Source organism: Ambystoma mexicanum, chromosome 4q, assembly GCF_040938575.1.
Source record: "Ambystoma mexicanum isolate Mex_15411 chromosome 4q, UKY_AmexF1_1, whole genome shotgun sequence".
In the NCBI taxonomy this organism is placed as follows: Eukaryota; Metazoa; Chordata; class Amphibia; order Caudata; family Ambystomatidae; genus Ambystoma; species Ambystoma mexicanum.
Genome location: NC_090928.1, coordinates 27,565,246 through 27,591,187, shown reverse-complemented (window position 1 = coordinate 27,591,187; position 25,942 = coordinate 27,565,246). Strand labels below are relative to the sequence as shown.

Genomic DNA, 25,942 nt, shown 5'->3' with positions numbered 1-25,942 from the left:
CATTTGGCGGGGACACTCCGCTTCCCATCAAGGGTGTGTTTGTAGCTACTGTATCCAGGGGCGGAAAGACCATAAAGGCCCGATTCTTCATCACAGATGTGAGCCCCCACTCTCTACTCAGCTGTGCGGCATCCGAAGCCCTGAACCTGGTACACTTTGCACTAGAGGTCTATCAGGTGGATATTGAGACGCTGTTGGACAGGTTTGCAGGCATTTTTGAAGGAGTTGGGAAGTTGAAGGCGCCCCCGGTATGTCTGCACATTGATGACACGATCAGGCCAACAGCCCTCAAGCACAGGCGGATTCCGTTCCATCTTCGAGAAAAGGTGGAAGAAGAGCTCTGTTCGCTTGTCAGTATGGACATTATGGAGAGGGTGGAAGGACCGACGCCCTGGGTTTCGCCCATTGTGGTGGCGCCCAAGCCAAAACAGCCTGGGGTGGTGAGAATTTGTGTAGATATGCGTCTCTCCAACGCCGCAATTAAGAGAGAGAGAGACACTTAACTCCGACCCTCGATGACATCATAGGGGAGTTGCAGGGGGCAAAAGTTTTTTCGAAATTGGATCTACGGGCGGGCTATCACCAGCTTGAGCTCCACCCAGACTCTAGATTCATCACGACTTTTACAACACACGAAGGTCTTTATCAATTTAAGCGCCTGAGTTTCGGCATTTCATCGGCCGCCAAAGTCTTCCAGAACACTATTAGGGGGGGCGCTGGCAGGCCTTAAAGGCGTCTTGAATATGAGTGATGACATTTTGGTATTTGCTGACTCGGAAGCAGAGCACATGAAGAGGCTCGAGAGCACGCTGAAAAGGTTGAGCGATCTGGGACTTACCCTGCACCGTCAAAAGTGTGAATTCTTTAAAGACCGGATAGGGGTTTTTGGATTTATTTTTCACGCCGCTGGAGTGTCACCGGATCCGGCTAAGACCAGAGATATTCGAGAAGCTGCGGCACCATTATCCTCCACGGAGATAAGGAGCTTCTTGGGGATGGTGAATTACTGTGGGCGCTTCATCAAGGGTTTGGCTTCCTTGTCTGAACCCCTCAGGGCGCTGACCAGTAATGATGTCATATGGAGGTGGGAAAGCAAAGAACAGGAGGCATTTCAGGCACTCAAGAATGCCCTGTCCGATGGGGACACCATGGCGTACTTTAACCCTTCCGTGCAATCGGAGATTGTTGTTGATGCCAGTCCCTTGGGTGTTGGGGCAGTACTGTTGCAGCCTGATGAAAGGGGGGACATGCGACCCATCGCTTACGCGAGTAAGGCTCTCTCCAACACCGAAATGCGATATTCACAAATTGAAAGGGAGACGCTAGCCATTCTGTGGGGCTGTCACCATTTTGGCCTGTACATCCTGGGCAAGCCCGTTGTAGTGGTGACGGACCACAAGCCGCTGCTGCCCATATTGGCGGGTGTGTCTTCGAAGCCGCCGCCCAGGATTGAGAGATGGATGTTGGCCCTAATGGAGTATGGGGTTCGACTAATATACAGACCGGGAACCAACAACCCAGCAGATTATCTCTCACGACACCCCAACACAGAGAACACGGTCAAGGACGGTGGTGTGTCCGACTGCCAAGGGTTGCTCTGTCACGAGGTGGATGGGGCGTTACCGGTGGCGCTGCCTAGGCTGGCTATAGCGACGGAATCATCCAAGGATGAGGTGTTCGGCATCATCAAAGGGGCCGTGAGAAGTGGTGACTGGAGAGAGGTGCTGCGTAACAATTCACGGCACCAGTCAGATGCCCAAAAGGACCTGCAGGCACTCTGGAGGGTACGGGATGAACTGTCTGTCTCTGATGATGGACTGATTCTAAGAGGGCAGCAGATTGTGATCCCGCAGGAGTTAAGGATGCGCGTTTTGGAGCTGGCTCATATTGGGCATCAAGGGGTCGTCAAGACCAAGGCGAGACTTCGGCCCAAGGTCTGGTTTCCTGATCTGGAGGGGATGGTGGAGAGTTTTGTGAGAAAGTGCTTGTCATGTCAGGCAGCCAACCCAGGAGACAAGGCCCCACCTATCAGTTCTATGGAGCAGAGTGAGAAGCCGCAGGGAACCATCCACGTGGACTTTGGCTCCACTTGGTCGGGGAATGTATCTTCTGGTGGCGGTGGATCAATGGTCAAGGTATCCGGAGGTGGAGGAATCCACAGCGACGGAGTTTACCACGAAAGCCCTAGACAAAATGTTTGCGACGCATGGATTCCCAGAGGTACTTTGCTCAGACAATAGGCCGTCATTCACCGGCAGCCAGTTTGCCCAATATCTCCAACACAGGGGGATACATCACCGCAGGGTATCCCCGCTATGGCCTTGAGCGAATGGAGAGGCCGAAAGGATGATGCGTACCTTAAATAAAGTACTGAGGATTTCCACCAATGGGGGTGAAGACCTTCTGAAAAAGCTTGTGGAATTTCTGCGAGAATATCGCACCACGCCTCACCAGTCAATGGGGGTTGCCCCTGCGGAGGCGCTGTTTGGGCGTTGCCCTCGGGGAATGATACCAGAAGTAGACGGCAAGAGACCAGGTGTCATAGACAATGACAAAGTTCTAGAGGAGCGCGCCATGCGCAATCAGAAGGAGAGTGAGAGACGAGGTCTGCAAGACAAGGAGGTGTGTGTCGGAGACTCTGTGTTAGTTCGGAACCGGCACCCCGAGGGCAAACTGTCTTTACCATACAAGCCTCGCCCGTGGAAGGTCACCCACGTGAAAGGAACCATGGTGACAGTGGCCTGTGAACGCGGCACTGTCACCCGCAACAGGTCTTTCTTTAAAAAAGTGGACACGTCACCAGAGACCACAGGTCTAGAGGAAATGCCACACAAGGACGCGATCCCCGAGGCTCCAGTCGAGGGTCCCACTAGGGCCATCGCCCCTGCTGACGACAGTACCAGTGGAGCACTGCCAGGCACTTCAAGGTACCCCATGCAGTGGGACCGGAGACTGCCTGTTCACCTCAAGGACTATGTCCTGGACTCAGGGGACTGAGCCGAGGTCCCAATGGACCGTCAACAGTGATGGGAGTACCCAGTTTGTGTTTACCAGTTTTGCATTGTTAGAGCACCATAATGTTGTACTGTTTTGTTCATGAAAAAAAAAGAGGATGTGACGTCCCAGTCACTTGTGGCGCATGCGCAAGCCTCGTTCGGGACCCGCGCATGCGCAGTTCAATAAACCACGTCCGTGCGGGCAGTTGCCGCCGGGACACGTAGTAAGCAGCATCGCGTCCCGTGTCTCTGTGATCGTGTGCATGTATGCATGTATGCGTGTGGGCCACCCGAGGCACGGGTGGCTATACAACACTCACATCCAGATATAGTACCCGTAATATGCAATTTCAGTACCACCTCACTAGGGCCAATGTACACTTGCAAGAAACCCCAATAAAGCAAATTACTGAGTGCAACCATCCGTAGCCAATTGCTCCTGCCACACCTGATAGCTCTGTCGCCCATTACAAAAAGAAATGTACGCAATTATCTATTGTAGCATTTGAAAGCAGTGCCCACAGTATTCCCACCTCAGCCGCCTATTCCGTGTTGTCCACCTTAAGTAAGCACAATCACGTATTAAAAGGAAGTGTTAAGCCAGCTCGATTATCAATACCTCAAGAACGTGCCTGCACTCTCACTCTACAGCCTTACGGAGTCTGAGTTCCAATGAGACTGTTCTATACTACGAACCCTGCCACTCTTAAGTTTTGAGTGTTTTATTATCACGCTCCAACCAGCAAGCACGTTCTGTGCCGCTAAAATCACCCATCGTGGGACTACCTAAATTGCAGTAGTTTCTCTAACTTTGGTTATGGAAAAATGCACCCTGCAGAACAACTGAAATAACACAAACACATGCAACAGTTAAGTAAACCTTAATGCAGTATCTTGCTCTCCAGCAAGATGTGCCTGGATCAGAGATGACATGGAGCAGGAACCAAGCTGACCCTGGTAAGTACAAACAGAAAGATGCTTTATTGTCTTAGTTACATAGTCATAGTTCATAAAAGTAGGAGAGAAGGTCTTAAGCATCTACTCCGGTTCCCTGCCATATTTCAGTCCCAACCGTCACTTTCCACAACCCCCAAGTCACCAACACTCCAGGTTCCACCTAACATTCTATAAGGGCCAGCATCCATACAGACAGTCAGTCTGAATCATCCAAGTTACAACACTTAACATGCGTTTAATATTACACCCATTACAAAATCACTTAATCCAAGAACGAGTAACAGCATCACAGAGACACACGGGCAGCACCTTAGTGGGCTGAGAGACAGATCCATGGGGTGAGGTAGTAGATAGGGACATAAAATTGCAGGAGCCTAAGCACAGAGCGTATGTACACCAGGACAAAACGGTATGAAGTACAGTGGGCAGAGACATTGAAACACAGGTTCCATATTAGAAATAATATACTTATATGCGAATGATCGCTGCCCGCTCATCCCGGATTTGCATCCACTTAAGCAACAACAACAAACCTTGTCACTCTGTGTCCCTCAGTGATGCTCCTCAATGTACCGAGTAGAGCCGGCCTTAGGGGGGGGGGGGTGAGCCGGGCGACCCCCAGGGCGCCTTTTGCCCCTGCCACGCCACCTCGGGGGTCTTTCAAGGGCTCCCCCGAGCTGGCGTTGTGGGACAGGGCGCAGCAGGCGGCCTTTTACTGTAAAAAGTGCCCTCGGTGGTGGGTGCATTTAAATGCGCCCCTCTGCCGTGGGCACTTTTCACAAGAAAAGGCGCCATTAGCCCCCCACCACGCCAGCTACGGGGAGTCTTTCAAGCGCTCCCCCGAGCTGGCATGGTGGCAGAAGGTGTGGCAGGCACCTCATTGTCATTGAATGAACCCGCAATGGCGGGCTCATTCAATGGCAATGGGGTGCTAACGGCACTTATTTAACCTCCTCACCACAGCAAGGAGGTTAAAAAAAAAATAAAAAAATAAAAAGTTGCCCATCCTGTTGCTGCCCTTAAGGCCGGCCCTGGTACCGAGGTCCCTTACTCAAAACAAAGACACTGAAATGCTGCAACGTCACTGCATACGGCCCCCAAGCTTTTCACAAACAGAATTTCTAATGTAATGTTCGTTCTAGAGGGGGCATTAAAATCGATCTGTGCATGCGCTCGCTTACCATGAATAAAGGCATAAGCTAAACTACGTTAAAAGAAGCAATCAACACTTTAAAAAAAAGTATATGAATAATAAAAATAATAACATTACACATAAAACTAATGAAGGCTCGACCAGAGTTCCTCACTGCCTTGCAGCTGCGGCAGGGCATTTCTGTAGCCAGTGACAAGCCTGAGCTGGAGAATCTGTAATCTTCATGCTATCTGGCAAGAAGAGTCTCAAAGTTGCTGGCTTTAAAAGTGATACTCTGATCCCGCGTTCTTTAGCCAGGCTTTTAGCTTCCCCAAAGGCCTGCCTTTTGATTGCCACTTCTTTTGGGAAGTCAGGAAAAATATGTTACAAGGTACCCTGCCAGTAAAGTGACTCAAATCGCCGTGCATTGCGTAAAACATTCTCCTTTACAGTTGCTTTGACAAATTCAATGATTATCTGTCTTGGCTTCCCAGATTACAGCTTGCCAGCTCTGTACACAACGTCCAAGTCTCCTCTTTGCAAACCACAGTCAGGTAGACAGTCTTATAGTATGCAGAGTACGAAATCACTTATATTGGAGTCTGATTTTTCATGGACACCAAGAAGACGAATGTTGTTGTTTCTTGCTTGAATTTCCAAGTTCATGTTCCTTATTTGGAGCCTGTTCATGCCATCTTTCAATTCTTGTTAGGCCCTATCACTAACTGAAGTTTCTCTCTCCAAGCCAGAGGTTCTCCCTTCCACCTCTACCATACCAGCCACTTTCCCGGTTAGGTCAGAAAGAGCTGCCTTGACATCCACAACATCACTTGTTTCAAGAGTTTAAAGATGTCAGAGCTATCTGGAGTCTCCTCTCTAGATTCTTCATTAATTAATTGTTTAGGTTTCTTTGAGGAAGGATTTCCAGGCGTCTTAATCTTCTTTTTGCCAGACATCTCAGCTGTAACAGTTTAATCCATTGGTCAGCAGGGTAGTGGATAGGAGCTGCTCTCTCAAGCTGCTGCTCCCCCGGTGGCCATTCTAGAATTGATGAATGTCTTTGTGCAATGGGTTGCAAGTGTTTCAAAATATAGTGTTGTCTTGCCCACTGGCCATGGCCAGAGGCCATGGCTAGTGGTCTAGTAGCTTTAAAGAAATCTATGGAATAGCAAAACCCTTGAAATTCAAAGAAAGAAATGTAGTTGCAGGGATGTTAACGCGAGCAATACATTGTAACAAAAACCCTGAAATTCTGCTAAAGCCACCCTAACTTCGTGCCCCCTGTTGTGCAGCCTATGACCACAAAGATGGCATCACAGATGACATCACAAATGTGCTGATTGGCTAAATAGCAGATCTCCTGAGTAAATTCCCAGTGTCAGCATTAGCAAAGAAAATGATACAGCCTTTTGTAAAAGTCAAGGGTTTGCCGATATGAAGTATAAATAAGACTTTTCCACAACCTCCCCTATTTTTCCCTTTTCCTTCTTGTTTCACATCACCCAATTCGTTTTTTTTAACTTTTCCCTCCCTTTATGTTCTTTTTTCTTATCTATTCTTGTCATCCTGCCCACTTGTGCTTTCCATTCTGTTTCATCAAAAATCTGTTGTCAAAAGTAATTCATCTGGGTTTTTTTCTCATAAAGATTGCGTTATACGTTTTTCAGAGGCCATTTTACTGATGACCTCTTTCATCCGGCTAGTGCACAGATTCAGTTGGGTAACCTCCACGTATGATTACTCTTGTTCAATGGTGAAATGTGTGATGCCACTCTGGAGCAGGACTTCCCAAAGTAGCCACACGTGCTCATTGTGTCTTCTAATGATAACTTTATCTGAACGCTTTTCCCAAGTAGCCAGATCAAAGTCTCTCTCTCTTTAGCTCCTTCTTGTTAACTAGCCATCAAAGGATCTCAATAAATTAAGTTGTACCGTCTAATAAAGAGCTGTTTGTTACCAGTTACAAGAGCGACCAGCAATAAGCAGACGGTAATATTTAAGATACAGTGATTCCTTTTTTGGAAGATTGTTTGAAACGAGAAACAAATATTGAATGGATGCTAATTAATTATTTCTAATTATGAAACCAGTGACTTTCCAGATTTGCCCCCTCACCAACCCGGTCCTTTGATATGAATCATAACAGCGAATAAACCAAACCTAGTAAATGCATTGATAAAGTCGAATTGTCTATCGTTTTTCATATGCACCTGTTTCAAATAAAGGCACATGCTAACATGTTCTTTTCCCTCTTTAAAGGTTACAAATATATGATGGACTGGCACCTTTTAATTTCAAAACAAATCCATCCTGGGCAAATGCAAAGTATATAGGTAATTACATTTGTATTGCAAACATATATGGATCGTTGCCTTTTTTTAGTTTTCAATGTGCAGGATCTATCATCCTCCATGTATGTAAATGGCATGCAAGTTACACAATGGATAAATGGTTCTATATTGTGGTTGCGATGTTGCTGTGGATATCTGAAGCTAGCAAACCACAAGTCATATTTAAAACAATAAAAACAACCAGTTTATGTATTATAATCACTAGGAGAGATTTAAGATTTAAGTGGAGATATTGTTTTCCTTTTACATCATTTTTATTTAAACATGCTTTGTCTCACCAACACTGCTGCTCTCTGTAGAGTACAACATTACTGCTTATTTATGTGTGTTATGCTTCTCCGTGAGCATTGTAATGAATACTCTCTGCAATGTTAGATTACTCCACGAGCATTGTAATTAATACTCTCTGCAATGTTAGATTACCGTCATTTCACAGGTAGACACTTGCATTGCTTTGTTGACCTGGAAGTGTTTCACAATACTAGAATAAATCATAGAGTAGATGTATGACTGTGAGGGTGTTGGATGGAGTGGACCCTATATTTGAATGCAGTCTGTTCTTGTGCATGATGGAATATGTGTCTTAGGCCGTGCCACTCTTTACTGTATTTCTGCATTCATTGTGTGAAAGTATTTCAGGAGAGAGTGTTTGTTGTAGAAAAAGAGGGCCCGCAAGCAGATGCAGCTTAGGTGCCTAGTTGCAAAGGTGCTGGTATGGAATGTGACATTGTGGTATCTGGTTTCCCTTGTCCCTGTCTATATGTGCGGATTGCTGTTAATGTGACGGCAGGGTGTGTGATGTCATATGTTGAATGTAGGTATAAGTGGAATGTCCCGGCACTGGTGTACATCCAAGGTCCACTGGGAATAGTTAGCTGGGTGATGGGCACTGGTGGGTCATATACATTGCTCTTCCTGAACAATGTGACTTAATAAAGGACTCACCGCATGAACTTCCCTGCAGCTCAAATAACTCTTAATTACTACAAATTGGCGACGAGAATGGGAGTATTATTTCTCAGGCACAGAGGTCTACACGAATGCTCAGCAGGCATGTCATGTTATAAATGAAGGGTGTATTCATCAGGTTTCAGCTCATAGGTCGCTTAAACCTTTAAGTCACATAAACACAAGTAGACACCCACCGGCCACCTCACTAGAAACCAGCTCAGCCCCCCAACTAACATCTGCATGGAACATTCCTTCAACACTCTCCAACATTCTCTGAGCTGCAAATGCGGCTTTGCACATCAGCATTCTAAATGTCATAGAGAGTGGCCAGCAGAGCAGGAAGATCAGGACCAGGTCACTACATGCACATGGAAGAGACTATTTGCTGTCATGCGTGATGATCCATTATTTGTCATGGGTTGTGTCACTGCAATTACTGAAGGCATGAGTAGCAGACTAAGTAGTTTGTTACCGATACAGAGATCACCCATGCCTTTGGAGGAGTCACTGCACAAGCACTGGAGTGGAGTATCTCCTGTGTCACAAATCTGTAGGAACAAGCGTGATGATCTGCAATATGTCAAGGACTGTGTGCTCTGTACTATTTATTTATTTGTTTTTTTATTACTCAACCTTAAACAAAATACACATAAATGTGATAATCAATGAATACGTGTATAAAAAATAATTTCTTAATATAGTTCAATCACATACACTGTGCATTCAAGACAACAGTAACCCCATAAGCTTCCATAAAATAATTTTAAAAAGTCACTCTAATCTATTCATAATTGTGTCACCCATATAGTACATCACATGCATACAGTGTTTGTGCAATCACTTATTCTGCTCAAGATTCCTTCCCATTTATTGTAAGCAGTACTGGATAGTGCAAACGTGGACACATTTCCTGTGTTGCACTTCATAGTCAGATTCAAGGTTACAAATGGCGAGTTGTTTCTTCACGTCTGAGGCAGAGTCTGCACATCCTCGCATGATACGGAATGGCCCTCCATGCCCCAGTTATCGCTACTGAGGGCAGGCAGTTAAATCGCAACTGCATTATAAATCGACGCAGGCCTTTATTCTGTACAGTTTCAAGATCATTTTGCACCGAACCTAAACGTTTGTCTTGCGTATTGAGATGCATGTTTTAACATAGCTAAATGGCTGATGTGTTGTGACCAATCCAATTCAAGAGTCTTTTCCCAAAGCTCCCTATTATTTGACCAATAGTTATTTTGCAAATCAGCGGACCACTTTATTTGTTGCTGGAATTCATTACAATACTTGAGCAAGTCTTTCAGCTCTTTTGATGTATTATAAAAACCATTATTCAGTAATGTGCACAAATCTCCCATTATACACTTTTTCGTCAGCAGTCATCAGTCTTAGAAACCACCAGCTTCGTTTTATTTTATAATTTAGATATAACGAGGACAATCCCAACTCCAGTATTATTGCCTCTGCTGGAGTTCCATTACTCAGTCCTAATATTCTGCTCCACAGGATGTCCTCTAATGCCTTTAGCCAACTTAATTATTTTCCGGTATACAATTCAAGCGCATACATTATGCTTGGTACAATACAAGTCCTGTCAAGTTTTATTAAACCCTCCAGAGAGTTGCCTCCCGCCATTTCAATAAAACTATTAGTTAATAATAGTTTATTGTTAAGTTTCTTTGAAACAAAGTCTCTCAAAGGCTTAATGCATTTTTGGGAGCACAACAGTGTCCCCAATAGCTAAAACAAGTTACATGCTGCAAAACGAAATCATCCATTTTCCAAATGAAAATTGTTAGATTTTAAATATTTCCCTCCAACACACATAATTTGCATTTTAGCATAATTTACAGTAATTATTATTATCTTTTTTACTTTACTTGATTCAATCAAATTAATGATTTTTACAAGGAAGAAAAGTCATAAAATAATGCAATCAAAAAAGTCAAGAATCGGGTACCAGTCCAGAGCTGAAGTTGTTTACAGGTTGGTGATGAGTCCCAAGAATCTGTTTCAGGGTCTGTGCTCTGGCGATGGTCTAAGCAGTCCTTTCGCCACTGATTAGTCTATTCCACCACAGTTCTTCCTCTTGGGTATAAGATGCCGACAGATGTAGCAGCAGGTACTTTCCACTGATTGACTGGGTTCCCGGGCAGTTCAGGAGCAGGTGCCGAATTGTTTCAATCTCCTCCTCGTTGTTGCAGAAGCGACATTTGTTGGAGCTGGATTGGCCTCTGACAGCCAGGATCTTGTGGGTATCAAGGAGGTTTAGGCGAGCCCTCAAGAAGAGATTTCTTACTGGTTTGCTAGGGAATTTAGCCAAGTAATTCATAATGGAGTTCAATTTGCTTGGCTGTAGGGGAAGATGACTGGTTGATTTGAACGCAGCTGCACGATCCAGGGTCTTTATCCAGTCGAGCTCCTCAATTTTCTTTTTTATTTTCATCGGATTTTGTATTAACTCCTCTTCCGATACCGAACTTTCATTCAGCTTTGTCTTGCATGCTGTTTCCCAGTTTTTCAGCATTGTGCATCGCGTGCCTTGTGTTTCTTCCCTGATTATGTCTAGAATAGTTGGACAGTTAGGCAGTAGGATTTTTCTGTAGAGCATCATGCTGTTGATTTGAATAGTCGCTGCCAGCGAGAGTAGACGTAGTTCTCTTCTGATCAAAAACATAGATGTGCATTTAGGAAGGCCCCGAACTGAGCGCCATAAATAACCTTCTAACCGGTCCAAAGCTTCACCGGTGTTTGTGGCAGGGCCTCTGCGGCGTATGTCAGAGAGGGCACAACCTTTGCTCGATAGAATCTTATCGTTGGAACCAGGGAGAAACAACCATATTTGTTGTCGAACGCACGAGCTTGGGCAGATAATTTCCTTACCTTTGCCAAGAGAGATTCTTGTAGTGCTGTGTTTGTTTTGGAGCAGTCAAGTGTCACTCCAAGGTATTTGAAATGTTGCACCTTTTTGATGGCTACACCTTCGAGAAACCAGCTCAGTCGGTCCTTGCTTCTTGTAGATTTTTCCCGGACTAAAATCTTTGTTTTTGCCACATTGATTTGTAGGTCATTGCCATGTATGAATACTGCCAAGTTGTCCAGTTGGCGTTGGAGGCCGATAGGAGTAAGATCCATCAGAATCATATCGTCCGCATACAACAGACGTGTTGTTTTCTTTGAGCCCATTGTGGGTGGGAAAGATCGAATGGTGGATTCTGAGACCTTGAAGTCGCCCATGTACGCTATGAAAAGGGCCGGGGCTAATGGGCAGCCCTGCTTGACACCTCTTCCTGCCGGGATTTCCTCGGATAGCAGACCAGCTTGGTTTAGTCTGACTCTGAGCCTAGTGTTCTTGTGGAGGGCGCGGATAGGATGTAGAATTTCGCAAGGGCAATTTCACTTTCAAAGTTTCTTCCATAAGGTCTCTCTATTGACCTGGTTAAAGGCTTGAGCCAGGTCAATGAAGGCCACGAAGACCCGGGGCGCCCCGTCAATGATTTTGTTTTTCAGCGCACTCATAAACATGATGTTTGCAGTGGTCCCAATATTTTTGGTGAATCCGGTTTGAAAAGGATCGGCGCACTCAGCGTTTTTGGCCCATCACTGGAACTGTTTTAAGAGCAGGGCACCGAAGACCTTGCCGATTACATTGAGGAGTGCAATGGGGCGGTAGTTACAAGGCTCCTCTGTACTGCCCTTCTTGAATACTGGCAACACGATGGAGGAGGTCCAGGGAGATGGAATTGACTTTGTATCCTTACAGCGCTAAAAGATCGCACTGATCAGCTTGGACCATTCCTCCAGGTGTTTTTTGAGGTCCGCTTTTGTGATACCGTCTGGACCGGGGGCTCTAGAGGATTTGAGACTGTGTATGACCTCTATTATGTCCTCTTTATTGCTCAAGTCAGTCCATGATTCCGTTTCGATGTTTTCCTCGGAAACAGACGGTGCTGAAGGGGGTTAGAAGAGTTGTTTAAAAAAGTTCATCCAGGTCTCCACGCCGATGTAGTTAAATGGAGGTTCCTCCACTGGTGCGACAGCAGATCTCAATAACGTCCAGAATTTACAGGGGTTGTGGCCGTACACATGCTTTAACATTAATTCCAAATCCTGTTGGTAAAGTGTTAAACGGTGATGCTTGGCCCAAGACTTGTAGGCAGTTAATGCTTTGTGGAGCAGATCGAAGTTAGCTTGTGAGGGCTGTGAGCGGGCTAGCCGCTTCAGTTCACCATGGTCGGTCTAAGTATTGGAGGATCTAAAGGGAGCCTAGCGCATTGCTACTGATTGCTGTTGGTTATTAAACCCTTAGGAATCCAGGACCAGAGTTGCTGGATTATTTGTTTTAGAATAGTCAGTCAATGCATTCAAGGACCTTTGTACTCCTATAGGGGTCTTATGCAATTTCACAATATCATTGGCATACTGCAAGCATAATGTTGGTTTATGATTAATTTTTGATGGATTGTCATTATCCCCTTTAACCTGGTTGTCCAAATCCGAGATGTGTAGATTAAATAACAGGGGTGCCAAGACACACCGCTGTTTTAAACCACTATTGGTTTTAATGCTTTCTGGAAGTTACCCTTGATCATTTAAGCAGATTCTTACATGACTCTCCTCATACAACTGTCTAACAAATGATAATAAATGGTCTGGCATTCCCCAAGTCTCTAATTTCATCCAAAGGCGACATTTATTAAAAGTTTCAAAGGCCGTCTTATAATCTACTAATGGCAGGTACAATAGTTCTGCGGTGTTACACTTCCCCTTATCCATTAAAAACTGTGACATCCAAATATTGTGATGTTTCTGAGACAAGTGTGTGTGTAAATGTAGTTGTGTCGAGGTAGAGACTATAATGCAATAGTGGGCTGCAACACATAGGGCATGATTTACAGAACGTATTGCATGGCGCATAAGCAAATCTTGCCAGAAAAAGGCACTATGCGCAGCACTAAAATAAATCCACCGATTTACAGATCGGCCTCTGCACAGGTTCCCTGCTCTGTGCGCCATGTCCTTGCGCGTTGCACGAGGCGGGCAGAACTGGCCAGTGCAAAAACCAAGAAGAGGGCGTAATATGCAAACGCCCTCATTAAATCAAAGAAATGAGGGATAACATGGGCATGGCCAGGGAGGCACCATGATAATGCACAAACACGCCCCATGAAACGCAAACAAACCCGTATTTACAGATTCACCTCTGCATCTGCACAAACAAAAAAGCACATAAATCCTACCACCACCCATAACCAGGCACAAGGTATGACTTTACCATGCAATCGCAGGTTTGGAACCTGCCATGCAATCTAGTGAAAGCTTGCCACAATGCCCATTCATGCACAGCTTGTATACCTTCTGATACATACTGCTGCATGGAAGGAGGAGGCGAAAGAGGGACACAATCTACCTTACACGCACAATGATATTCGGCATGCCCAAAAAGGAAGTGTATGGCACATATCCCTTGCCCCCCATGCCATCCGTGAAATGGTCAAGTAGTGGGAGAATGGCCTGGTGTCACAAACCATGCGCTCACAGCCAATACCACCCACACAGCCAATACCACCCTTGGTGAAAGTCCTAACTGCACTTAACTTTCTGGGGTCTGGCACATTCCAATGGACCACAGCCATTGTTGGGGATATTTCACAGCCTACACAATGGCTATGCCTCAAGCAGGTTCTAAGCTGCAACATTGCACGTGTGCATAGTCAGATAGACATGCCAGGCAATGTGCAGGAAAGGCAAAGAGTGGCACAATAATTCTATGCAGTTGCCCAGTTCCGACAGGTACTTGGGGCAACAGATTGCACACATGTTGCACTACAGCCCCCATGAAACACTGAACACATATATCAGAACAGGAAAAATTGGCATATGATGAACGTGCAGGTCATCTGCGATGCCAAGGGTCACATAATGAAGATTACCCGGGCATATAGCGCCAGGTAGTCATGATTATATTAAAGATACAGAGGCAAGCATTATGCTTAACTCTTTATTGACACTCTTCACAGCAATCTCTCTTTAAATTTCCTTTTTGTTTTCAGTAAACAACTAAACAGTAACAACCCCCCATTTAAACATACAGGACTATCAAACCCCAGAAGTCCCTAGTGTTCCGGTAGTTTTGTGCTTCTCCAAAAAACGAATTCTGGTCCAAAACAGCATCCATGTCATCCTGTCCACATCTCCTCCTCTTTCTTTGATGATCCAACAAACAGTGTAACTTTCCAAACCAGTGGGGACCCATCGCAATCCTCCACACAAGCACGACCCTTGCTCAGTCTTGAACCCTTCCTCAACTCCTGGACTATCCTCCGTTACAACCCCTGACTCCGCTCAGCTGTTCTTATGATCTTCACCTAGGGGCCAAACAAAAGATGACCAATAAGCAGCTTAGGTACCACAGTAACCACTAACATTTACCTACTTTGAGCCATATGCACTGTTAGGGAGAATTCTCAAGAATGTGCTAATTTCCCTTACCTTTTGACACCCCCAGCAACTTTGCTGGATTTCTAGGATTTTAATTTTTACCTGGAAAGAGTGTGAGCCTTTTTACCCACTCGTTAATGTATTTTGTTGTGTGTTTTACTTTTGTGTTCTGTGGGTATGGAGTTTTTAGACAAACTCAATAGGCATCATCTGTTTCTGGTGTGTCACAAAGCAGCTTCAGTGCAGTGGCACAGGGATGTCTTTCAGACTTCCCAAGGTTTAAATACCTTCTCTGGGAGTGACTACCACCTCCCAGTGCATGTAAAGTTAAATTGACTTTGCTAGTCTTTTTAAATTCATAGACCCAGAAGAAACTATCTTCTGAGTGCTGGGGGGTTTGCCTAGCATACCCTATGTCTAAACACTCATGTAACAGTCAAAGGTTACCCTTTCCTCTTGAAATGGCTGGTGGCAGTGGTTTTAGAACAAACTACCATGATTTTTCCCGACCGCGAACACCGGTAGCTAAAAATCGGGTCAGCCATGTTTTTTAATATCGCGCCCAAGACCCCTCTGTAAAAACAGACTCCGGTCATCTTTTTTTGCTGTTTCTTTTAGGAAAGGTCCTTCTTGTGTTTAACTCTGTGCGCCAAACCAGGTTTGGTCCCTTTGTTCGATGCCCTTTGGCGGGCTTCAGTGCTGAAGCCCTCCTCTGGCGCCTGAGTCTCTGGGGTGGACAGGATGGGAGGGAGGTGCCCGAAACTCCCTGTGCTTAGTCTGCTAGGAGACCTAAATACACTCTGGCGTGATTGTCTGGCTGACTGTCCGGCAAGGACAGCCACCCTGCTGGGTGAGTGACAGCTAGGCTGGAATGAATGGGAGTAAACTGTTTAAAAGCAGGTCTCTGAGACTTGGAAGGCAGTGCCGATCATGGAACGAAAGAACCGAAGACGAGCTGAAGGAGGCCGACTGCTGTAATTCCTGGACCGTTGGTTTGCCTGGTGAAGCCCTGCTGCAGGTCCGAATTGCCTGAAACTCCCTCGACAAAGAAGCCCCTTCAAGGACGACTTCTTCCCTTGAGCTGGTGGGAACAACCAACTCACAAGCCACCTGGACACCGTCTCCATACTGGTCGAATTTTCTTCAGAGTGCTGTTGAAAACCAGATAGCCAGTGAGAAGGATACCGGTGTGTGGACTATAAGGCACTCACACCTTAAAACCAACGTTTAGCCAAGCTTGTGGCTTCTTCCCTGGGCAGTGCAGTAACCTCCCTACGTCCTCCTTCTTGTACCCATGACTGAAGCTCAGGAACAGCGAGATCTGCAGGAACTGTCAGGAACAACTGCCTCAGCTACAGCTTTTCTTCATCCATAGTGGTAGCGAGTCTGTGTACAAGCAGCACACAGTCTACTGTGTGAACCTATGTTTGGATCTAATAAGTCATCAATCCAATATCCACTGTGCCTGCAGTGTCATTTTGGGGAGTACATCTGTGTATCATCATTTACTGTTTAGGGCTTGGACACATTCCGGGATGTAGCCAGTGGCCCCAATAATATTGTGCCATGGGAGCATATGACCATACTTGCCAGTGTACCCATTGATTTTCCTGATGAAGACGTTGACACAATCATCTCTATATGTCGAAACCAGTCGAGAAGAACAATTGGGGATGTGATCAGTTGGATTTTATTGATTGGATCCACCCCGTTAGCAGATCACATATTGTATAACTATTGTGATTATGAACATTGAATGTATATGAAATAGCATTGTCTTGTAGGGACAACTAGGTTGTCTTACTACACAAATGTTCCATCAATTCTTGTTTTGGTGGCTTGTGGATGAATGTTTGACACTGTATGAGGTTTAATGAGTGAATGGTTCACTGTGAATGGAGTGAAATTGTATGGCTTTTTAGGGCTTTTTGTGTATTTCGATGCTCTCCGGCAACATTTACGAAATGTAATGTGTTGACTTATTTGTGATAAGTTCATTCTTTATAAATGATGTATCATGCTAAATAAATGTTGATACTTTATTAAGAAATAAAGATCATCTGGACATTCTTTCAGTTTATTCTGGTACGGTAATATCCTGGTCCAGAGCGTGGGGCTTTCCTGCGCCTTTCAGTTACGCATGTGTGTTGACCATTCTGCACCGAATGTCCCCCCAAAGACCCGGAAGTGTGTCGCAGTTTTTGATAGTGCACTGGGGGTGCCTTGAGATGATGTCTGCACTGGGCCATCTTTAGGGGTGGGGCAGGAAGGGTGTATATATACATCTGGTGTTTGGGAGGGAGGTACACGCCGCTCCTGAAGTCCTGGGAAAACCTGTGTGCGCAGTGGCAGCGATACACAGAATTATGAAGCGCAACAGCCACTATTCTAAGAATAATCCATAGGTCGATGATTTTAACACCATTCAGAATTACTATAGCCCTGAAAACCCACCAGCCACAATGCCAACCGCTGATGGGGAGCCTGATTACACCACGGCTATGGATAAGCGTTTGAATGCCTTGATGTGATGACTTTTGATGGCATGTCACAGGCTGTTTCCCCTATCAAGGCTTCTGATGACTGCGGAGATGGTGTAGATTCAGTTATAACAGATGCTGCCTACACAGATGCAGATTATGTAGATATGGATGAGCCTATTAATTCTCTTAAAGAGCCCCTATATAAGGACCTGGGTGTTCTAGATGAGCTGTTTCCAGAGGCCGCCATGATGCCTGAGCTAGAACCATCTTCCGATGAAGACAAATTGTTTATGAATGTCTCTAGCACCTGTGAAATGGAAGATGCTGGTTCAGAAATTTGCATTATGGTATGTAATAAAGTATGTCTGGGTGTGTGGTTGTGTGTGTGTGTTGCGTTGTGTGTGTTTGTGAAAAAAAATAAAACTTTAAAAACACATGTTCAAGAGTTAAACTTCTTTCTTTTTTGAATTGCAGAAAATGCCAGATAAACTTGACGGAGCTGAGAGTCAGAGCTCTTAATTCAATACCGTCAATTTTTACTGTGTGTGCTGTTAAAGAATTATCGAAAGTTCAGCAACCCAAGGTCGTAATACGTGTAAGAAATGTGACAGTTTAAAACACTTTGAAAGTTCTGATGAAGAAGAAGATTAAATTTTGACCCTTTTGGAGTCTTTAACGTTTGAAGCTTTTGCGGCGTGTGTTGTGAAAATATGGTTGAAGCGTGACTATTACCAATGGTGCTATGGGCATAAATGTGAAGACCCGCAGCAGGATGCTCATGATTGTTTATTCCTGCACTATCATTCTGGAGCAATATGTCAGATATGTTTTATGTTGAATTCATATAAAGTTTTCCAGATGCTTAAACGTGTTTATAAAGCCATGGGGATGCGTGTACATGCTAGATTGGCGGGCCTACTATCAAAAACATTCATAGAAATATACACATGTCGCAATCCGGAGAATAAAATGAGATCCTTACAGATGGCCAGGCCCATGGTTTTTAGAAAACGAGTATCCTGTTTAATGCACAAAGACTTTTCTAACCTATACAATTTTGGGAAGAGCCATAAGGAGTGTCCGGTACACCGAAATCTTTTTAAAGATAAAAATACAATAAACCTGCTCCTTATATGTGTACCTTTGTTTCTTTGGTTGCATTTCTGGAGGACAAGCCATGCACGTGGAGTGTGACCTGAAGCCTGGACGTATGTGTGTGGAAAAACTGTTATACGCTATGCTGAAAGATAGAATATCTGTAAACGCTCCACACATGTTGAAACATCTTCTAGTACCTACACTCCGTCACAAGAGGATTTGTAAAAGTGTGATCTGTATAGGGGACATCTGTACCACCATCAAGATGCCGGCTGGGTATGAATACGGTTATGTATTTCAATACGTGTGGGATCTTTATACCTGTGCCATAGAACTGTATTGCAGCAGCGCATGGATGAGCGGTATGCTGGTAACTTCCGCATTAAAGGTTATGTTTTACAGGCCTCAGAACTATCTGAACTTTAAAATGCTATGCGTATCTGGGGTCTGCAGAGTTATAGATGTGGTGCCCGGGAAGTCGTGTATAGAGTGATTTATAAGGCGGCAGAAAAAATATCACAGGTGGTAACACTGCATCACACCCTACATGTATAACAGCCGTTATAAAAATTAAATGTCTTCCACCAGCCTGTTCTCTGTTTATTTTTTTATAGTGCTACTATGGATAACAACACACGTTCAAGATTGCATGAAAGCTATTATGATAAAAGCGGTGTTGGCAGTTATGGGGGTCTTGATGCACTTTATCAAAAATTACAGAGTGATAAACACCCCGTCACACGTGGAGCTGTTAAGACCTGGCTATCTGGTCACGAGACATATACCCTGGATAAAAATGCTAGAAAACATTTTAAAAGAAGAATGACGGTGGTATCTGACAGAAACCAGCAGTGGCAGGCTGATTTAGTGGAAGTATGTTCTTTTGAAATGCAGAACAATGGTGCACGACACATCTTGATATGAAAGGTTATGATATGAAAGGTTATTTATAATGTGCTTAATACCCAGAGGTTTCTAAGCATGGACCCGGGGATCGAACCTATGTTGCTCTGTGTCGTCTTGCTTCCAAGGCGAGCATGTTGCCCCTGAGCTGTCCTCCCGAGACAGTGATAGATGTTTTATTAAAATACGCTTTTGCTGAGGCCTTGAGGGATAAGACTGATTCAAGAGTGACAGCGGCTTCCAAGCATATCTTCAGCAAGGGACGGGTACCTGTAAAATTACAAACTGATTCCGGTAAGGAGTTTTTAAATAGATCCTTCCAAAGCAACACAACCTGCATCATTTTATAACCCACAACGAGGTTAAAGCCGCTACTGTTGAACATTTTAATTGAACCTTGAAATCTAAACTATGGCGATATTTCACAGCCTATAATACACAACGCTGTGTGGATATATTACAGACTTTCATAGATGTGTATAATGACAGCTCTCACCGGTCTATTAAAATGACTCCAAAGTCTGTAATGTCTCAAAACTCATTAGCAGCGTGGAGAAACATGTATGCTGAAAGGTTGTCAGAGAGGATCAAGAAAACAACCTTACAGTAGGGGACCACGTCAGAGTATACAAGCTAAACGTTGTCTTTACAAAAGGGTACCCTCAATCCTTTACGGATTAAATTTTCATAGTGACAAAAGCATCTGTGAAAGAGGGGGTATACATATACCATCTGACTGAATATGCTGGGGAAGTTGTAAGCAGTAATTTCTATACCGAGGACTTACAAAAGGTGACTGATGATCCACAACGGGGTTGAGAAAATTATAAAGGTAAGGGGCCTAAGAAACAACACCTGGTAAAATGGATGGGGTGGCCTTAGAAATGTAACTGTTGGGTCAACGCTGCATCTCAAGAGGACCTAAAAAACAGAGGTGCTCCCTGAGAAGAAGATGGAAAACATTGGATTTTATATCACCTTGCCCAGTAATGCCCAGTAATGCCTCTTTAGATACATTCCCCAACAACGAAATATCAAATTATTCTATTAAACTGGCTAAGCCCGTTAATTTACAAGGGTTGTGGGAAGCGGGTTTGATGGAGATTCCGTATCCCCATACGTGGGACACCGTGGACAAAGAGAGGCCTGGTAGACCATTGAACATAGAGAGCCTGCTGAACTGTTACACATGGGCGTTCTACACAGCTTTTACTCCACAGTACAAACGCTGCTAGATACTATTAACAAATCGATCACAAGCATCGAGCGCTATTCAGATATACAGCTGTTTCTGGATAACGTTCGGAGGAAAGTATTTCTAAGATTGGCTGTTCTTACCACAGAGATTATTTGTAGCTGGAAACTTTCTAGGGTGCTGGGAAGCGTTCATCATGTAAAAAGTAATAAAGCTCTAGACAGAACACAGACTGATATTGATGGTGGATTTTACAGTTTCATGGTCTACAGCAATATAGTAGAATACCAAAGGGTTGATGACTCATATGCACCTCTAATGAGAACCGCACAAGTCAAGGGTGAAAATAACGGCATTGTTAATATACAATACATTAAAACTGATTATATCCCTGTTTCTGAGTGTCATGTTGACACCATCAACATACAGGTAAGGTACGATCAGGATGAACTGGTCTCATTTAAATATGGGAAGGTCCTAGTGAAACTACACGTGTGCCCTAGACGCGAGAAAGACAGTTAGAACACGGTAATCAAGAAGAATTACGGGGAGCCGCACATTTATAGGGATTATTACCGCAGACAGGCCGGTTATGGTGATCAACCCTACTTCCAAGGAGCGCCTGTTATGTATGGTGAGGGTCTAGGGAGTATTTTCAGAAGTCTTTTTCGGAGAGCCATGCCCTTCCTGTGCAAAGGTTTTGAATTAGCCAAGCCGCATATGAAAACCACTGCTACAAATACTCCTAAGAATGTGGTATCTACTGCAACAGCGTCCATCGCAAATCATTTCAACCAACCAACACAAGAGGTTTCTGGCTTGGTTTACGTGGGTAAAAGCCCAGCAAAATGAAAAAGAAGAGCTTTGAACAGACAGGGGCCTCCAAAGCCGCATAAAAAACAAAGATCAGCAGCAAGAGCCTCTCAGAAGAGAAAACGCACGCCAAAGAACAGACGGAGCAAGAGAAATAAAAACCGACCCAACATCAATATTTTCTAAAAGATGGCTTTTATCCACTGTGCCTCGGGGGAGTGTGTGAAATCAGAGCAAGACCTGTTTGTCATACCCCCTACACAGACAAGCATTGAAAACAGTTTTTGCATGGAAGTTGCGCCCTTAGCTGCACTATCTCCTTTAGTCCATAGAGTTTTACATATCAGGCTCAATGGAGACATACCTGGATTTGAATGACACTTTACTTTACCTATCCTGTTAAATAACAAAAGCCGATGGGACAGCTATTATAGCCGCAGCTAAGGTTGCCATGGTTGCCTATCCCATGGCCACCCTTTTCAACCAGATGGATATTACTCTAGGTGATCATCTGATTACACAGAGTGACAACATGTATGCCTATAGAGCGTACATAGAAAGCATTCTGAACTACAGCAATGAAGCTTTGGACACTCAATTCACTTGAGGTTTTTTTTATAAGGATACACCCGGGCATATGGAGGATTATCCTCTAGATGGAGTAACACAGGCTTTATAAAGCAACCTATGCGACAGGTAGCAGAAGTTTTCATTTACTAGGACGTCTACACACAGATCTATTTTTCCAGGAGAAACTTATGGTGAATGACGTTGATCTGAAAATTAAACTCTCTCGAAATAAAGATGCCTTGTGCCTTAACAGTCATGATGTAGAAGCCTATAAACTGGTAATAGTATCAGCAAGTTTATTTATTAAAAGGGTCAATGTGTCACCGACAGTCAGACTTGCTCATGCTGACGCTCTACAAGTATCTAACTTAAAATACCCTGTGGAGAGGACATCGTTGAAAATCTTCAGTGTACCAGCGGGCAGTTGTGTCACCAATTTATTCTTGGGGCAACTACCTAAAATAATCATTATTGGATTTGTGGATAACACTGCTTTTTCAGGAGATTACGCCAGCAATCCTTTTAATTTTAAACATTGCAACATTAATTATGCTGCTCTTTTTAAGGATGAGGTCATCATACCTGCCAAAGCCTACAGTCCCAGTTTTCAACACAAAAATATGATTAGGGAGTATTTGGGTCTAGTCTCCATCAGCGGCAATCACATGCGTGATAAAGGTTTTGTGATACTGCATGAAGACTATGACGGAGGTTGCACCTTGATGGCTTTTGATTTTTAGACCCGCTAATGCATCATCCGGCCATTATAATCTGATTAGGAATGGTAATTTACGCATCAAGTAGCGGTTTGCTGCAAATTTAACAAACACCATGAATCTTATTATTATGGCTCTGTTTGACTCGATCATAGAACTCAACAATCAGCATCAGGTGTTGTACGATATGCAATGTATACCTACCAGATCATGCGTTTCCTGCGTAAAGACAAACATACTATGAAAACATTCCGGGGCGTGTATTCGTGTGATAACATTCCAAGGAATATACCTGTTGAGTGGCCCGTCAGTCTTGTGGTTAACACAGAGCCTCAGGATCAAGAAGGCACATATTGGATAGCTATGTTTATAGACAATGGTGCAATAACGGTCTTTGATAGTCTGGAGTACTTCCCAAGCTACCCTATATACAGCAGTGCTCTATTGGACTATGTAAAACATATAGCGCCCATATTACATTATAATAGAGCACAGGTGCAGCATTCTGCAACAGTGACATGTGGTCTTTGTATCTAAAATGTCTCTGAAACATTCATTGGGTGGCGTTATGCAAACATATTCTCTTGATCGCAGACAAAATGATTGGATCGTGGCAAATATCGCAGACCTCCTGTAAATGTAAATGTATTTAGCTTTTAGCAGAAATGCACTCTTTTTACTAAACACTAGAGATTTGTACATATCTAAATAAAAAACATCCTGTGATTTTAAACAACTGCATCTTTTTCTTACTAGTGTAATTTTTAATTAATATTTAAAAAAAACAAATGCAGTGCTAGACATGATAGAAAGGTTTAGACCCAAAATGTTTGGTTTGTATAAATAATCAGTGTATTTTATTACGAACAGAGCCTTTGTTTATACAGACTGGAGGGTTATACTTATAAAAACATTTACATAAACACATATATATATATATATATATATATATATATATATATATATATATATATATATATATTACAACTGTTAAACATTGTTCTTAAAATTAAAAAATACACACAGTTACACCCTAAACCAGTCTAAGCGTTTGGTGGATTTCTTTTACTTTTTTCTTTTCTTAAAGGCCATATCTAGAGAATGAACATCGTCTGGTGTTTTAACACAAGAATCTTTTAAGGTTTCGAGCAGTTCACGATGACCCATATTTCCCTCTAATGTAGCAGGATGTTTAAATCAGCAGCGGATTGCATGAACAGATCCCAACCTCTAGGTTTTTTGTGTCTTCCAAAGGCCTGAGCATTGATAATGCTGCAAACTAAATCCTGGATGTTTGAACCTTTGACAACCAGCCCTTTATATACAAACTCCCCCTTTTCATTCCAGGGTGCCACCATCATTGTCACTCGTCTTCTTATTCAATAGTTCCGCATTTTTACGATAGCAGGGATTAATGGGGTTTCAGGTCTTTTACCGCCAGGGGATCTGAAACAGGGAGCCGGGGGGGTTGTGCTGTCCAGACTTGTGGGCTCTTCAGGGGGCAAGTACAATGTTAGCTTATTCTTCTCATTTTTGGCTTGTCTAAAGGATTTTAAGTATTTTTGGAGAATAGCTGGAGGGTAACCTTGTCGTAGTCCAATAAATCATGATGCCTCAGGACCTCTTGCATTTTAGAATCGAACGGGAGGGTGGCTGATTTTCGAATATCAGGTTTGTCACGGTTCTGGGTGCTCAGCCCGTCCATCTGACGTTTGTCAACCAGATACATCTTCTGACTGTACTCCATTAACCGCCCCCTAGAAGCCTGGTGATCAGAGTCAATGCAAAACCTAGTAGCGATCCTATGAAACTACCGGATTGTTTTAAAAGTTGTCTTTTAGCTTTTAGGGAGGCCCTCTTGTTACCCAACTTCTTGAGGATGCGCCTTTTCTTTTTTAAGGCTCTTAACTGGCGGCTGGATAGTGGAACATTCCCCTTTATGGTGTAGAAGGCAATCTCAGCAATAGCCAATATTAGATCATCAGAAGATGAGCACAGAATGGCTGTTGCTAGCATTTTAAGGAAAGCATAGTATACGTATACGTGCTGTCACGATGACCTGTCAGGGGTACTAATGAGGAAAGCTTTTCTCTTCATCAGGGTTTTCTAGAGGCCTTTTGTATGTAAACAGACGGTACATCAACATCAGGATAGAAAAGACCTGTGCGCAGTCTGTAGTCCTCTAAGGTGTTTGATTTTAAATCCACCATTAAGTAACCATAAGGTTTCTGGGTAGCATCTTAAAAGGCATCCATGAAAAAGCGGCTGTTGCCCGGATACATTTGTCTGGCTAGAACAGAGAGTTGTTGTTTATCACTGGGGTTCTTAAACAGAACAATATAGCTGGCATTTAATGTTATTGAACGGTTGCCCTTGCCTTGTTTAATAAATTCTGAACAATGTAGCAGATAGTAAGGTTACAATGGTGTGAATAATGCATGAATGCCAGTTCAAAGCTATGCCCACCCTCCATCATCAGATCATCTGCGATGATCATATTGACTAGGTTTGGCGGTGGCAAGTGATCGTCATTCAGAGAATCTGGTAAACCCTCCACAAATTTCAGGTGAGGTATTTTAGCGGTCAGCTCATTATACAATGGTTGCCAGCAAGAGTAAAACCAAATGATATTATCTGGTAACCCATCATAACCATGGGGGCATTTTCAAGAAGTTGATTAATAAAATAGCTTTTACCGCAGCTAACACGCATGAAAAATACTTTGTAAACTGCGTGTCCATCGTACGAGATGCGTCCTTTTCAGTAGCCGAAGGGTTGTGTCCATCGTACGAGATGCGTAATGTCTTGTAGTCGTTTGTGAGCACACGTTTATCAAATACTACCCTCAAAGTTTTCTGCAGTGTCTGGGTACAAATTTCCCAGTGTTTTTTCTCACGCACTATGGATGGTTGCTGCACCACGATAGTCTTGGTGGTGTTTTTTAAGAGTACTCTCGCACTAACTCCTTCAGACTGTCAACATTTTATGCTGTTGCTGACGTTCAAAGTGATGCCTTTTACTTTCATGCAGACTGCCCCACAGATGTCTGATACAAATAGGTTTTGGGCCCTGCAGAAACGAAATCTACAATGTGCTCACCCAGTGCTAATTCGCTTGTTATATAACCCAGATAATCACCAAGTTGGGGGGTGCTCCTGCCCGGGTGCACTAACAAAAATGACCGAATCGGTGTCATGGTACAAACACTGCTCTTGGAGAGCGTCCATTACTGTATACAGTTCCAAACAGGTGTACGCAGTTGTGTAACAAGAGATAAATATGTTTATATTGTTGGAACATGTTGGGTACTCTTCAGCGTACTTCCAGCAGAGG

At 43.8% G+C, this 25,942-nt stretch overlaps 1 protein-coding gene across 1 annotated transcript in view; it reads left to right on the top strand.

Moving 5' to 3' along the window:
• Positions 1-25,942, top strand: part of TMEM244 (transmembrane protein 244) — a 649,958-nt gene that overhangs the window by 324,668 nt on the left and 299,348 nt on the right. The window contains exon 3 of the mRNA XM_069607382.1: positions 7,345-7,418. Coding sequence (XP_069463483.1) covers positions 7,345-7,418 — 74 coding nt within the window. The remainder of the gene's footprint in view (positions 1-7,344; positions 7,419-25,942) is intronic.